The sequence below is a fragment of the Thalassophryne amazonica genome, chromosome 15 (genome assembly GCF_902500255.1).
Source record: "Thalassophryne amazonica chromosome 15, fThaAma1.1, whole genome shotgun sequence".
Lineage (NCBI taxonomy): Eukaryota > Metazoa > Chordata > Actinopteri > Batrachoidiformes > Batrachoididae > Thalassophryne > Thalassophryne amazonica.
Genome location: NC_047117.1, coordinates 93,208,316 through 93,222,838, shown reverse-complemented (window position 1 = coordinate 93,222,838; position 14,523 = coordinate 93,208,316). Strand labels below are relative to the sequence as shown.

Here is a 14,523-nt window from a genome sequence, read left to right as displayed (position 1 = left end):
ATAAAACGGTAGCCAAATTCTTGTGCCGAGACGTCTTTCCAAGATTTGGCATTCCAGATACTATCTCATCTGACAACGGTAGGGCTTTTGTAGCCAAGGTTACACAAGAAACATTCAAACAATTGGGTATCAAACAGAAGTTTGGGTGTGTTTATCACCCTCAATCAAATGGGGCGGTGGAAAGGGCTAATGGCATTTTAAAGAACAAACTAGCAAAAATCATAGCAGACAGCAATGGCAAACTAACCTGGCTGGATGCGTTGCCGCTTGCTTTATTGTCAATGCGCTCACAAACTAACCGACTAACCCATTTGACACCATTTGAAGCTCTTACAGGTCGGCCGATGTCTATTCCATACCTGAGAGGACCCTACGAAGGACCATCGCTGGAGCAGCTACAAGACGAATGGCATAATTATCTGAGACAGTTAACCCAAATACACAAAACTATCTTTTTGCAGGTCAAAGGTGCTACAGAAGACAGAGAAGCAGAGATTCCACTCGAAAATCAGAGCATCCAGCCTGGTGATCTGGTTTACGTCAAAGTGTTCAAAAAGAAGTGGGACAGGCCCAACCGAGAAGGTCCTTTTAAAGTTATTCTTGCCTCACGTACAGCAGTCAAAGTAGACGGTAAGGACACTTGGTTTCATTTAAACCACTGCTGTAGGGTTGGTGGCCCAGCGCCCCTGCGGCCTCGGCAAGCTCGTCTTGGCAGAGCCGCCGGGCCAAGGGGGGAAGCAAGAGAAGCCAGAGACCCTACAGCAGCACCGAGGGACGGCCACGCCTCCCTGCAGCCAGAAGAAGCACCGAGGGAAGGCCACGCCTCCCTGCAGCCAGGCGAACACCGGCCAAGGCGCTCACAGAGACTGATTGAACAAAGACGACGCACAGCTTCAGAGAGTAGTGGATCCCTGCCAGATAGAGCAGCGACAGACTCAGATGCAGACTCAGAAACAACTGGAGACGCAGGCCAACAGACAGACAGAAATACAGACCGACAGATAGACAGGCCACAGGAGACATCAGACTCGGACAGCAACTTAGTAGATTTACCGACAGAAGAACCACAGGAAGTACAACCCAGACAAAGCACAGATACACCACACATCCCTAGTGACAGCTCATCTAGTGACGGCTCACTCAGTAGCACATCTAGTAGCACATCTCAACAGTCATCAGAGCAATGATTAAGGAATTATTCAAGGGATTGACAATACTACTGGTGGTCAGTATGGGAGAAAATAGACATCCAAAACATACAACGGACTGTGCCGTGGCCATGGCCGCAATAGCAGCTAAACAAGGCATTCTAAACACAGGAAAAACATATAATTTGGTATACATTAAATCAAAAGCCTACAAGAACATAGGAATACAGGGAAAGCTGGGGATTACATATTAGGCGAAGCCATTAGCATCAAATGTGAAGAGGAGGGAACACTCAACATAGAGGTAATTTGTGATAAAGGAGGATGCAGGGAAACCAAGCAAGACGTAACTGTTACAGTACATGAAGCCACAAAATGGGTAAAAATCAAACCAAGGAAAAAGAGGACAATTAGAAGCCTAGAAACAAGCAGTCACTTAGGGAGATGGGATCCCAGTACAGACCTAGCCCGCACACAAGGGTTGAAGACCAATTTATTTTACCAATGGTTGAAATTTTCGGCTAGGCAGATCAGTGAAAAGCCTTGCATAGCCTGTCACCGGAAAGGTGTGATACCTCAGGCTAAACCCCTACCTGATATCAACAACTGTTATAGGAGCCCCCAACATAACTCAGACCAAGCAGAATGCTATACACAATGTGTTATGAAAATGGCAGTAGGTGATGAAAAATATGCTGCCGACAGTAAACTTTGTCCAGTGCCTCTAAGTACAGAAGGAACCGTTCCACCTATGATTAAAATAGAGAAAGGGATGATACACCCATTCTGTATAGCTAAAGGCTTAGTAGCACAATACATAAGCGATTGGCAGGTAGGGACGACCCAGCCAAAACACCACATACAGTGTATGCAAAAGCAGCAAGAATACAAACCGGCCAAAACAGCATGGAACATTACCGTCTGTCGCACCCTGCCAGCAGCAGGCATACAGTGTGAACAAATAGTACCGGCCACAGGGGGGTCTGTAATTGGACTGAATCTCACCCATGCTTCATGGGCATGTACTCCAAATTTAGCTAAGGGAACGGTACCCTTAGCTGACATCTTTTGGATATGCGGACAAAGAAGGAAACTCCTGTCATCGCTGTCCCCTAATTGGAAAGGCCTTTGTGCTCCTGTGATGCTCACAGGAGCTATAACAGTAATTGAAATGCCAAATTCAATACAACCCATGCCACAGAAACTTCGTAAGAAAAGAGGAATAATGACACTTAAAACAGACTACAACGTCACAGTAAGAAACGGGATACCAGAAGGGATACCCTGACAGTTAGAAGCCATAGACAGTAGCAGAGTTAAAGCAGATGAAGACGCGGATAAATGGGGATGGGCATTGGCTCTGTTCGGGGTTACTCCAAAAATCCGTTCTAGGTTCCAGGAGGTGCAGTGGATTAATTACTTGTGGTATAATCAACAAAGATATTTGAATTGGACATTGGCAGCTGTAGGAGCCTTAACCGAACAACTGCACGCCACCTCGCTAATGACAATGCAAAATAGATTAGCTATTGAGATGATGATGGCTGATGAACAAGGAGTTTGTATTATGATCAAAGCCACCGAATGTTGCACAGCTATTCCCATGCGTACAGGGGAAGACGGAAATTTGACAGAGCTCTTAATCACACTTGAAGAGATGCAACAGGAACTATTAAGTAACTCCATAGGAGGGAGAAATGAAACTGACGATTCTGGATACATTGTAGGGAATGGAATGAATATTGGCCCACTATTTTCACTGTTTGGGACTCTAAGGAGAGGGTGGATATCATGGAAAGACTGGTTATATCAGATAGGTGTAATCTTGGCACTAACAGGGGTGGCGGTCTTGCTGGTAATATGTTGTGGTATTCCCTTGATAAAATTTCTGGTCAATAAATTGATTTCATCCACAGTAGGACAGCTCCCACTGTTAGCCATCCGAGCCCTGGAAGAAAGCACAAACGAAACAGACAGAGAACCAGAATATATGGAAATGGATGAAATACCAATTATCCTCCCCGACAGCCCCCAGCTCCCTAATATTGTGGCGTATACCCCAGATAGGGAGGACTGGGATGGACCGTGCTTGGTGATATTGTAGACGAGGAAGAAGACATGCACGCACATTTACATTCACACACATGCACCCACAAAAATGAGGGATAGGATAGACAATATCTGAAAGAATGACATGGAGCTGTAATAATGAACGTATATGTATATTACTAGGACACAGGAGTATGGCTGAGAGACCAGACTCCCCTGATCAAGGACCTATGCCTGATCTGCCTCTATCAAATCTGATTGGACTCTCAGAACTGTTTGGAGAAGAGGATATACAGGAGGGATGGTCGAGACATGATTGGTCGCCACAGCCGCCATCCATCCAGCAGCTAAACCAGTTGGCAACAGAAGGATCTTCATCGTTCCAGCACCTGGCGATGCACAGAATCTGCCTGCAGCAAGAGTCGGCCCAAGGACTCCACCATCACCTGAAGGACCTTTTGGACTCAGGAACACACCACTTCCGCAGATGCCATGGAGACAGTCACATGTGCCAGTGGCAATGATACCCTCCAGGGGAGGCAGCCAAGGTCGGCCATATGCAGCAACCGCCCGAGTGCATCCTAGACCCAATTCACTGCTAGGACCTGTCCCCAGCTTTCCACCCCCAAGGCAGGAGAGATATTCCGATCAGCCCAGTACCTCTGGAGGAGGATCAGCAGGGGTGGACCTTAGTCGAACTCACCGACCAGGACAGAGGGGAGCTTTGTACAGGCTGCTAAATGCCCAGAGTGTCCCAGCCACTTGCCCGAGCGACATCAGCAATACTCCCCCCACACACGAAATGCCTTCCCCCTTGTACTTCCTGTCCCCTGGACTGCACAACCTTAATCTGGTCATGGTCACCCCACAGGACATGGCAATCTTGGTTCGAGAGCTTTGTCTTCCACAAGAGTCTGTTCCAAAAACCTTGGAGCAGCTCCTGCCCCTCACAAATCACATTCCCCATGGGCTATTTGAGGAAATCATGCCACAACTGAGTCAGACAGCTGCATACCTGTTAAGGATACACCGTGACAATGCCAACATCTCTTGTGCTCAGGAGGGCCTCCATACTCAACTGTGTGGTCTTCAGTCTAGTATGGACATGCTAGCCAGCATGATGGAGCATATGGAAAGGGAACAGCTAGGGCTGGCCACCACCACCCTGAATGTGGGCAAGAATTCTCTGGGGGCCCTGTACAACCTGGCCAAGCAGCACAAGGAGCTGGAAAGATCCATCAGAGAACTGCACGACTGTCTGAAAGCCAGAATTCCTGATCCTTCCCCCACTACCCCTGAAAGGCCAACCTCCCCATATTCCCCAACTTCTCCCAAAACTTCAGACGCTGAGTAAATGCTGAGGAGCGCAGACTGACGTAATGGCACTGAACACGGACTATGATCTTAGTTCTTGAGTTTGAATTGCGGACTGGTTTCAGAAATCTGAGTGTAAATAAAAACAAAGAAGGATATATGTTAGTAACGAAGGTCGGATAAATGTCTGTCCTTACCATCATCTGCGTAACACAGATAAAGCTAAATGCGTACACATAGATATCACATTGCAAAGTTATAAAAAGGGGACCCTTACACGGCGTGTTTGTAGATTTAGTAGTAAAGATGCACCATAGGGACCCCTTTTTCTTAAATTATAGCATGCCTCAAGAGACATGCATCGCCTAAATTTGGCGTCTGGCCAAAAAGGGCATTAGAAAACAAGCTGAAAAAGAAGAAAAACAAAGTGGAGAATGTTGAGAAATGGCCTATAATGAAAACCATTATATGATTGACTAAGGCAAATGACTTAAGGACGGACATGAAGGGAAACCATTTGTGGTGTTTATCATTTAACTAGACATAGCTGCGCTAACCTTAGAATAGTTTCTTGATTGGTTGACTAAATAGTGGTAACGTAGGGGTTATTTGATGCATTTAAATAATAAATGTGTGACGCTTTAACAAAATAATATGTAGAACCAAGTATAATGGGTTGGAGCCTCTGGTTGAGTGAGACAATAGATGCCAGAAGATGATTGGTTGCACTGATGTCAATGTAAAGCCTTTACTTTGCCATGATTAAGAGGTTGCTGTAACTTGTTTTATGTGGCCATTCTAAGTGCCCTGAATTACACCAAAACTCAATGTTTGAATGTCACCTTGCGTTGATATAATCCAGCTAATTGATCACCTTGTGCCTTAGTAGGTAGGTTCATCTGCACTTAAACTTAAATATATTTACCGTGTGAAGTATCACTTATATTTATATCCACACCAGAGTTATCAGTAATTCGAGTGATGTGTTTTTCTTTTTTATTGCAAAGCACAAATGAGGATGTCTTGTCAGTAAACAACCCAAGAGTATAGTTGATGTAATGGGACTCTTTCGAGTCCCAGAGGAGGGACTGTAGAATAATTTTTAGGTCCTTATTTGAACTATGATGAACTATCAAGTGTCCTGATCCGAACTGTATGTCCTCTGGTTGAACTAGCAGGTGTTCAACCCAAAAAAAGGGGCTCTATTAGTCATTCAGTCTGTCAGGGGCTTTCCAAGGCCTCTTAGGTGCTTTCCCGCAGGCCACGTGCGAGGGGCCTCGGGCCAGCTGCACCTGTGGCTGAGGCCACGTGCGGGGGGCCTCAGGCCAGCTGCACCTGTGGCTGAAGGTCTTTTAAAAAAAATCAGTTGTAAATCCTTCACGTTTTAATGGGAGCGTTTGTCACATTGAAATAATGGCCTAACACCTGCTTAGGGTTCACTAGAGGACGCTTCCAATAGAAAACCATGTCTTGGGAATGAAATAAATAAAAAAGTCGAAGGAGGAGCGATGCCCGCGGGTCTCCAATAAATAGATGAGCGCGGTTGTCACATATTCAGTCTCTCTAGAGGACTCAGTTTGTCTAAGCTCTGTGTCGAAGGCTTAAATAAACTTAAAAACTCTGTGCATTTTATCTTGCTTAAGGCTGAATTATTCTAAAGTGTTGTGTCCTTTTCTAGCATATCACTTGCAATTAGTTTGTGTTATCTAAAAGACGACATCCCGAGAAGACTAAAGACGAACCACGACAAAACATAAGTAGAATGTCCCGTGCATAAGCACAGACAGGAGCTGACAGCAGTCAGCACCACAATTTATGGTCAGTACCATGGATAGCTCCGTGTACAGTATAGACAGCAGCCGCCTACATAAAAAACTCTTTTCTATATCATGTCCTCTATGATTATGTGACAGTGTAGAGGTTATTGACACCGGAGTGAAATGCCCCTGTGATGTGACTGTGCATTTGAAGAGTGTTGTGTTAAACCGGCAGTTTAATACGAGTGGTGCTGTGACAAATCATTTTCAAGACACATTTTTGTTTTTGATTTAGTAAATGCTCAGTAAATTCTATTTTCAGTTAAAATGGGTGTTTGTCTTCTTGTGTAAGTGGCTGAATTTCATTTTTGCACTTAAGCTCATTAATCAATCAATCAATATCTTTATTGTCACTATAAAACATACAGTTCATACAGTGAAATACAGTTTAGCATCTTGTCCTCTGTGGCAGCAAAGAAAGTAAACATATTAAAAATATAAAGAAACAAGTACTTTTAAAAATATCTAATATATACCAAAAAGTGCATTTGCGGATACGGCTGAGCTGAAAAGTGGTTTGTGCGAATTATACAGAAATTCAAGGTAACATGAAAAGTTCTCATTTACTGAACATGCTGTTTATGTCATGTGACCACCCACTGTCATGTGCACAATTATTGTTCATAGATCTCTCACAAAATGTTCACCAGCGCAATGCACAAAGTTTTGGAATGCCCATGCAATTTAATACTCATTATCACGGATCTCAGTAACTCACGCACTAAAGATCTAAAGGTTGAGAAGCAGAGACAACAATTACAAACTAATAAATACAAGGTCTGTTTATTTAAATACCTTTTTGCTGCATAATGCATCATCCATTCACAGGGGCGGTCCTGGAGGTGGCCGCCCGGGGCAGCATTGCGGGGGGGGGGCATGACCGTGCAAAAAAAAAAAAATAAAAGGTCAAAAAAAAAAACACCGGGGTGGGGGTTGTCCTGACGGGGGGGGGGTACGTTACGGCAAAGCGGCACCCCCATCTTCCCCCTCCCCCCCGTCCCATGGTGGGAGGCACGCATCTGGTGCCTGTACAATCCACTGTCCTCAGATCACATCATCATCTGTCATCACGCTCTGCTCTATTATTGTATAATATTTCAAATAAAGGTTTCGAAATTCTCTACATTCCCATTAGATTTGATTCTGTGTTGTGTATGATGAACCGAAGGAATTCCCAAGATTATGGTGGTCAACTGGTCAAGTTGAAATGGTTCAGCGACAGTCTCACCTCTTGCGTTAGGTGAGCAATGCTGCACAGTGCAGAGTTTGTGCAGGGGGAGGGGGGAATCATTCAATGTTTGGACAAGGAGGTGGTCGAATGACAAATAAACGGAGTAAGACATAATCATGGATAGGAAACGATTAAAGCCATCAGGTGCCCAATTTCGAAAGAAAAAGAAGAAGAAGAGAAACGAGCAAAGGAAAAAGGTATGTATCGATTTCAGTGAGTGACATGATGAATTAGTGGCCTAACTAGCCTGATGATGTTTGCTAAATTGGACGGCCTAGCCGAAATTAATTTCAGCATAAGATTAGGCTTAAACTTTTAAAGTTATTGCTGTCATCACCTTGGGTTAATGTTGTATTAGCCAACAGAATGGTAGCCCCATAACACACGCCGTTCCACCATTGGAACGCTGTAATAGTCATTGAAATGTTGACTACCAAGTACTACACTACTACAGAGGCGATTGCTCTCAGACTGCAAGGGAAGCTCAGCTTCCCCTAAAATGTCAAAAAAATAAGTGATCAAATATATACTGTTGTGTGTACATGTCATTGACTAAATATGCGCTACAACGTGCTCAACTTCTGTTCAGAATCAGCTTCTTATCACTGGTAACGACGCGGCTTTCCTCTCACTCAAACCCGCAGCTTCACAGTGCTTTAAACAGTGTGGACGCTGAGCGTCCACAGACTTCAATAGCGAAGCAAAGACTGCAGTGAAATGAGACGAGTCATTGGATAAATGCTGGGCTTTGTCCCGCCCATCGGACGCTCGGCGTGTCTGGGGGTCTATGGGGCAGTGGGCTGGCCTCGGCTGGCCCGGACGCTCAGCTTCTGCATGATGATTGGATGATCTGTCTGAGGCTAAATCCCTTTTTGATTGACAGCGAAATGAGCGAATCAGCGATCTTTTGGTGTAAACATCCGTGGGAGCATTTTTTAATTTTCATTCTGTTCTGAGTTGAACCGGAGACTTTCCTAATCCTCTTAGCGGCATTTTCTTTGTTAAAAACGACTAGCGACAAATCGAGCTTCTATTTCTGGTGGGTTTTTTTTGTAGGTGCTTGTGTTTGGAGACTGACTTCTATCACTCTTTCTGACTTCTATCGCAGTTTCTGTCCCTACCGAGCAGCGGGTGCTGCTGAGCTCCTCCACCGTCACAAAGCACTCACAGGCGGACACACTTCACACTAGCCTCGCGCCAGTCCCAGCTAGCGAGCTAGCTAGGTAGCAAGCGTAGCAAGCTGCACATAATGGCAGACAATTTGAATGTTGTGGACCAGATTTTGGTGAAGCCATTTGATAGTCTTCCTTACGAAGAAGCCATGGCTGCTGTCATGGCTTCAGCTCTCAATGGTTTGCAGGCCAAAATTAAAGCAACAGCCCCCAGGTCAATGTTTGTGCATTGTTATGCTCACAGACTGAATCTGGTTCTGTCTCAGGGGGCTAAATGCTTATCTGAGTGCAGAATATTTTTTGCATCACTCTCTGGGTTTGCCACATTTTTCTCAAAATCCACAAAGAGGATGTCTTTTCTTGAGTCTGCAGGCTGCTCAAGGTTGCCCAGAAATGCTCCTAGTCGATGGAATTTCACATCACGGATAGTGAGCACTGTGGCAAACAATTATGATGCCTCCTGCAAACTTTTGAGATGATCATTGCAGATAAGTCCATGGATGATGACACATTAGACTGTGCCAATTTCTTTGTGTTTGTTATTACAGTAGTCATTAAAACTGGAAATTTGTTCTTGAAAATAGCTGTTGTGAGTTAATTTGTGGGATTGTGGGTGTTCTGGACGAAGTTAGTGTTTTCATGGGTGGTGGGGCCGGGGTGGTGGCCACGTTAGTGTGCGTGGGGGAGGGGGGGAACACGCAGGAGGTTTCGCCCGGGGAGTAAATCACTCTAGGACCGCCACTGTCCATTCATATACTATTCTGCATTCCAGTCCAATCAGTTATTCCATTTTTAGCTGCGTCACTGATCACAGAACAGGTCTAGGAACTGTTTGATTCTGTGTGGTCGATGTGTACACAGTATCTTAACAGAAACTGTGTGTATCGAGGTGAAACATGGTACAAAAAAAAAAAAATCACGCGAGGACAAGATCTGTGTTGAGCGTGTCTTGATTCCAATTGCAGCCACCAGGTGGGAGAGTCTCTGAAATGTATTGTATCCAATAATACCACAAGGACACGTGGGTCGTAGATACCTCAGTAGTTTGAGGTTGAGCTCAGCAGTGCAGGTTAGGTTTAATACTGCCATGTTAATATTAATATTATGCTGCATTTCAAACAAACAATAACAACACTCTTCCTTTCAAACAATCTGTGACTATCCTGTAATAAATGACATTACCTCTCTGTGATTGTGTCTTATAGGCGTACTGAAGAGGTTTAGTTCCTACCCTGGGAGCTGTCTGAGGTCTTGGAGAGTTGCTCCAGCTCCCAGCCCAGCTGCTGTGACTCCTCCATGCTCCTCCTCTGAGCCAAACGCAGAAGCAGGTTCTCCTCCTGCAGCTCCTCCAAGTGTTTCTGATCTGCCTCCCTCTCCTGTGGTGCAAACACACATGTGGAGTACAGATACATTCCCAACGACGACTAAGTGAAGTTACAAAATAAATCTGGTCCACGAGACAAGAAAAGAGAGAAAGAAACTCAAAGTGTTTCCTGATACTGAACTGATTTGTGTTGAATTTCTGAAATGACTGACAGGCACGCTGTCTGTCCCACCCACCTGGTCCATGTCATGAAGTCGGGCTCTGAGCAGCAGATTGTGCTTCTCCAGCTGATGGACTTCATCTGAGCGTGACCTCCAACCTGACAGCTGTTCCTCCAGGACTTCTTTGGTCTCCTGAAGTACTCTGTTGTCCTCTCTTAGCTCCTGAAAGACAGAATGGAAATGAGGAACCAGTTTCATGAGTCGTTTTCAGCTGCACACAAATGATTCCGAGGAAAGTAACATTCTGCTCCTTTTTCTGAATCAAATATTTGGTTAGTGACATTCAGGGCAGGACACCAGGTGCTGGAGAAGGCCAAGGACACGCCCACATTTCACCTGGCTGCAGCAGACAGATGGTTATTTTAGAGATGCACGAATGGACCTGTTGTCTGCCAGGGTGGTTGCCATCCAGGAGCCCAGGCAGTTCCGTGATGTTGTGGAGGTGCAGCATCAGCACATGCTCCCAGACCTGGCTTGGTTTCTGTGCAGAGCACCAAACCAAAAACACTTAGATAACTCAGCTTATATGACATACTGAAAGTCGTCCAGGGGTCTGGGGCCGCTGCCGGGGCTCCTGGGTTTTAGGCAAAATTAGAACCTTTTTAAGCCTTATTTCAGCAGCAAAGCAGATGCTTGAAAAAGTCAGGAATACATCATCCAGATAGTCCTAAAAAATAATCCAGAATTCAGCAAAAATACTTTAAAAAAGAGCAGTTGGAGAGTTTGTACCTCAGACAAATCTGACAATCCTGGATTTTTCAGAATGTTGTAATTTGTTCTGCAATAGTGCAATTTTATTAACACAAAACTGCTTGGAATGTCCGTCATATTTCACAGCAGGAGTCTGTAATTTATGATTGTCAGGTTACATTAACATCGGTACGACATGGAAAAGTCACCCATTTTTATCATCAACCTGCTCCATGTTCAGTGACATCGTTCAGACACACACAGGAAATGAGCCCTTTAACTGGCATCACAATCTTTAAAACTCTTTATTTTCAACAAGAATAAAACACTGAAGTTGGATGAGGTTTTAAACCACAGTGGGAATTTAGTGAAGCATGTCAACGTTGAAAGTTCAGAGTGAAAACCGTTAGAAATGACACGAACCTCCACTTTGGCCTTGAAGAAGTCCATCCTGTGCAGCTGCTCTCTGTAACGTCCCACTTCACTCTGCAGTTTGTCCGCTTTCACGGCTCTTTCTCTCAGGGCGTCCAGCTCGTCGCGGTAAGCACGGGCGGCGCGGGCGTCCACAAGAAGCTGCGAGTTCTGGTAGAAACCAGACCCCAGAGTTCAAAGCTAATTTTTATTTATATATATATATATATATATATATATATACACACACACACACACACACACACACACACACACACACACAAGGTCTGTTAGAAAAGTATCCGACCTTTTTATTTTTTTCAAAAACCATATGGATTTGAATCACGTGTGATTGCATCAGCCAAGCTTGAACCTTCATGCGCATGCGTGAGTTTTTTTCACGCCTGTCGGTTGCGTCATTCGCCTGTGAGCAGTCTTTGTGTGAGCAGTGGTCCACCCCTCTCGTCGGATTTTTATTGCGAATAAATGTCTGAACGATTTGGAGCTTTGCTGCATCAATTTTTTCCAGAAACTGTGAGAGACCTCCAGGTGGACACCATTCGGAAAATTTTATGGGGATTACACAGATTAAGGAGTGCTCTAGCCGGTTTAAAGACCGCCCACAGCTGCTGAGAGCGCGCCGCGCTCCGAGCCGCGACGCGTGGAATTCCTCCGCACGTCTGTCTCAATGTGCCGAAAAAGTGCTGATGTCCACGTCTTCCGCAATTCCTGTGCTAGTCAGACGACGTCCTGGATAAAACACAGCGTCCAGTTTAGAAATGAACGGCACATTCCACTGTTACAGGAGTTTTTGTCATGGAAAGAGGAGCGGAGGAATTCCACGCGTTGCGTCGGTGCCGCATGGCGCAAAGCAATGCAGTGATGAAGCCTCACAGGACATGTTCTGGCATGTCCAGGCTCATCCACAATTTCTCGGTTAGTCACACGACTAAAAACCCACCGACAGCCGTCTGAAAGCCGTCCTGTGAGACCAACACGGAGGTGGTTTTGTGCCGCGCCATGAGCGGTACAGTAGCGCATCCGTCCGCTTTTCTTTCCATGAAAAAAAACTCCTGTAATAGTGGAATGTGCCGAAAAAGTACTGATGTCCACGTCTTCTGCCATTTTTGTGTAAGTCAGACGACATCCCGGATCAACAAAGCCTTCACGTTGGAAATGATCTGGTTGTTTCAGCGGGGTGTCAGCCTGTCGATCGGCGCTCAGAGCCCGGCGCGCTCTCAGCAGTTGTGGGCGGTCTTTAAACCGGCTGGAGCACTCCTTAATCTGTGTAATCCCCATAAAACCGTCCCTCAAAGCCATTTGAATTTTCCGAATAGTTACCACCTGGAGGTCTCTCACAGTTTCTGGAAAAATTTGATGCAGCAAAGCTCCAAATTGTTCAGACATTTATTCGCAATAAAAATCCGACGAGAGGGGTGGACCACTGCTCACAGGCGAATGACGCAACCGACACGTGAAAAAACTCACGCATGCGCACGAAGGTTCAAGCTTGGCTGATGCAATCACACGATTCAAATCCATATAGTTTTTGCAAATAATAAAAAGGTTGGATAGTTTTCTAACAGACCTCGTATATATATATATATATATATATATATATATATATATATATATATATATATATATATATACACACACACACACACAGACATTAAAAAGTTTCACTGTGAAGTAGCCTTAGGAACAATGAGGCCCAAAGAAAAAAGAAGAAAAAAAGTAGGTTTATCATCCTTGACATCAGAAAAAAGTGATGAGGGAGGGTTTTTTTATTATTATTTTTTTATCTTCAGCCACAGCATCCTCACCACCTCGCGCTGACACCCCCATCCACTGAGTGGTTTGTGTCGACACTGCACACTCAACCCGTGAGTTAGTCTCAGCCCTGACACTATGAGAGAACATTTAGTCCATGTGGTGATTTTCTTTGGACACAATCCAGGACACAGCTGTCTCAGTGTTGAGGGGCCCGTCAATGACACGCCCACATTTCCACTTGTCCAAGAACATGCCCACTTTTTCCACTTGGCCAAGGACACACCCACATCTCACCTGGCTGCAGTAGACAGACTGTTGCGTTGATGAATTGTGGACTGACTGGCAGTAGTGGGCACAGATAACCAAAAATTTACTTCGATAACAGATAATCAGATAACTGAAAAGTTATCTTTGATAAAGATAAAATGACAAACCACCCAAAAATGTATCGGAAGTTACAGATAACCGATAAATGAATTTGAGTTTTAACGCCACAATAACTTCTAGCAATATTAAAAGTGACAACAGACCCAAACAATGAGACCAAACTTTTGCCTTTGAACATCCTGCCCCCTGCTAGAAGCTCTTGTTTATTACACAGCTTCCAGCACAGAGGCACCCTGAGAGCAGCCATAAAGCCCGACTCGCTATCAATCACAATACCGGTCAGGCGGAGGTCTTGGAAAATAAAGTCATGCTGACTTATGGTTTTGATTTATAAATAACATTAATACTGATAGAATAACTCCATTAATGTCAATTCTGTCATTTGTACAAAGTTAAAATATAACATATATCTTTTAATGCACTAATTCTGAGGTTTTGTAACAAACACAGACAGATCGCAAAGGATTCTGGGTAAAAGTGCCTCTGCTAAACACTGATTGGTTCAGTCATTCATTATGTAAACCAACACGTTAATGTGACGTGTTGGTGTTTACAGATAAATGTGCTTTTGTAAAATATTCCATTTTTTATTTGTAAAAACAGGCATTTTTATGGAGCCCTGGAAGTGTCATCGCAAAATGTTTTGCATGTGGAGAGAATGTGTGCTCATTTTATTATACTGTGCCGTGCGCACGTTTGATGATGTTGTAAAACGTGCACTCAATTTTGTCTTGGCACATAAATGTTGGCTTTACACTGTGCGAGTTTTGGCCCTTTTTCAGATGATTTTTCATTCGTGCGAGAATTTTTTGGACCAAGTTTCAGGTTAATCGCGCGTCCTGCATCGTGTAGTGTACATGGAGTAAAAAGCTGCATTTAACATCTGACGAACACCTCCTGATCGCCGATCGTATGGTCGAATGAAAATCAAACCTGTTTTATATTATTCTGGTTGGCCGTCGTGAGGTTATCCTGCTGCTGAA

The 14,523-nt window shown here is 44.5% G+C and overlaps 1 protein-coding gene across 1 annotated transcript in view; it reads right to left on the bottom strand.

The window, feature by feature from the left end:
* ccdc88aa (coiled-coil domain containing 88Aa) overlaps positions 1 to 14,523 on the bottom strand; it is an 82,401-nt gene that overhangs the window by 33,168 nt on the left and 34,710 nt on the right. The window contains 3 exon segments of the mRNA XM_034188449.1: positions 9,963 to 10,107; positions 10,292 to 10,438; positions 11,390 to 11,548. Of these exon segments, the coding sequence (XP_034044340.1) occupies positions 9,963 to 10,107; positions 10,292 to 10,438; positions 11,390 to 11,548 (451 nt within the window).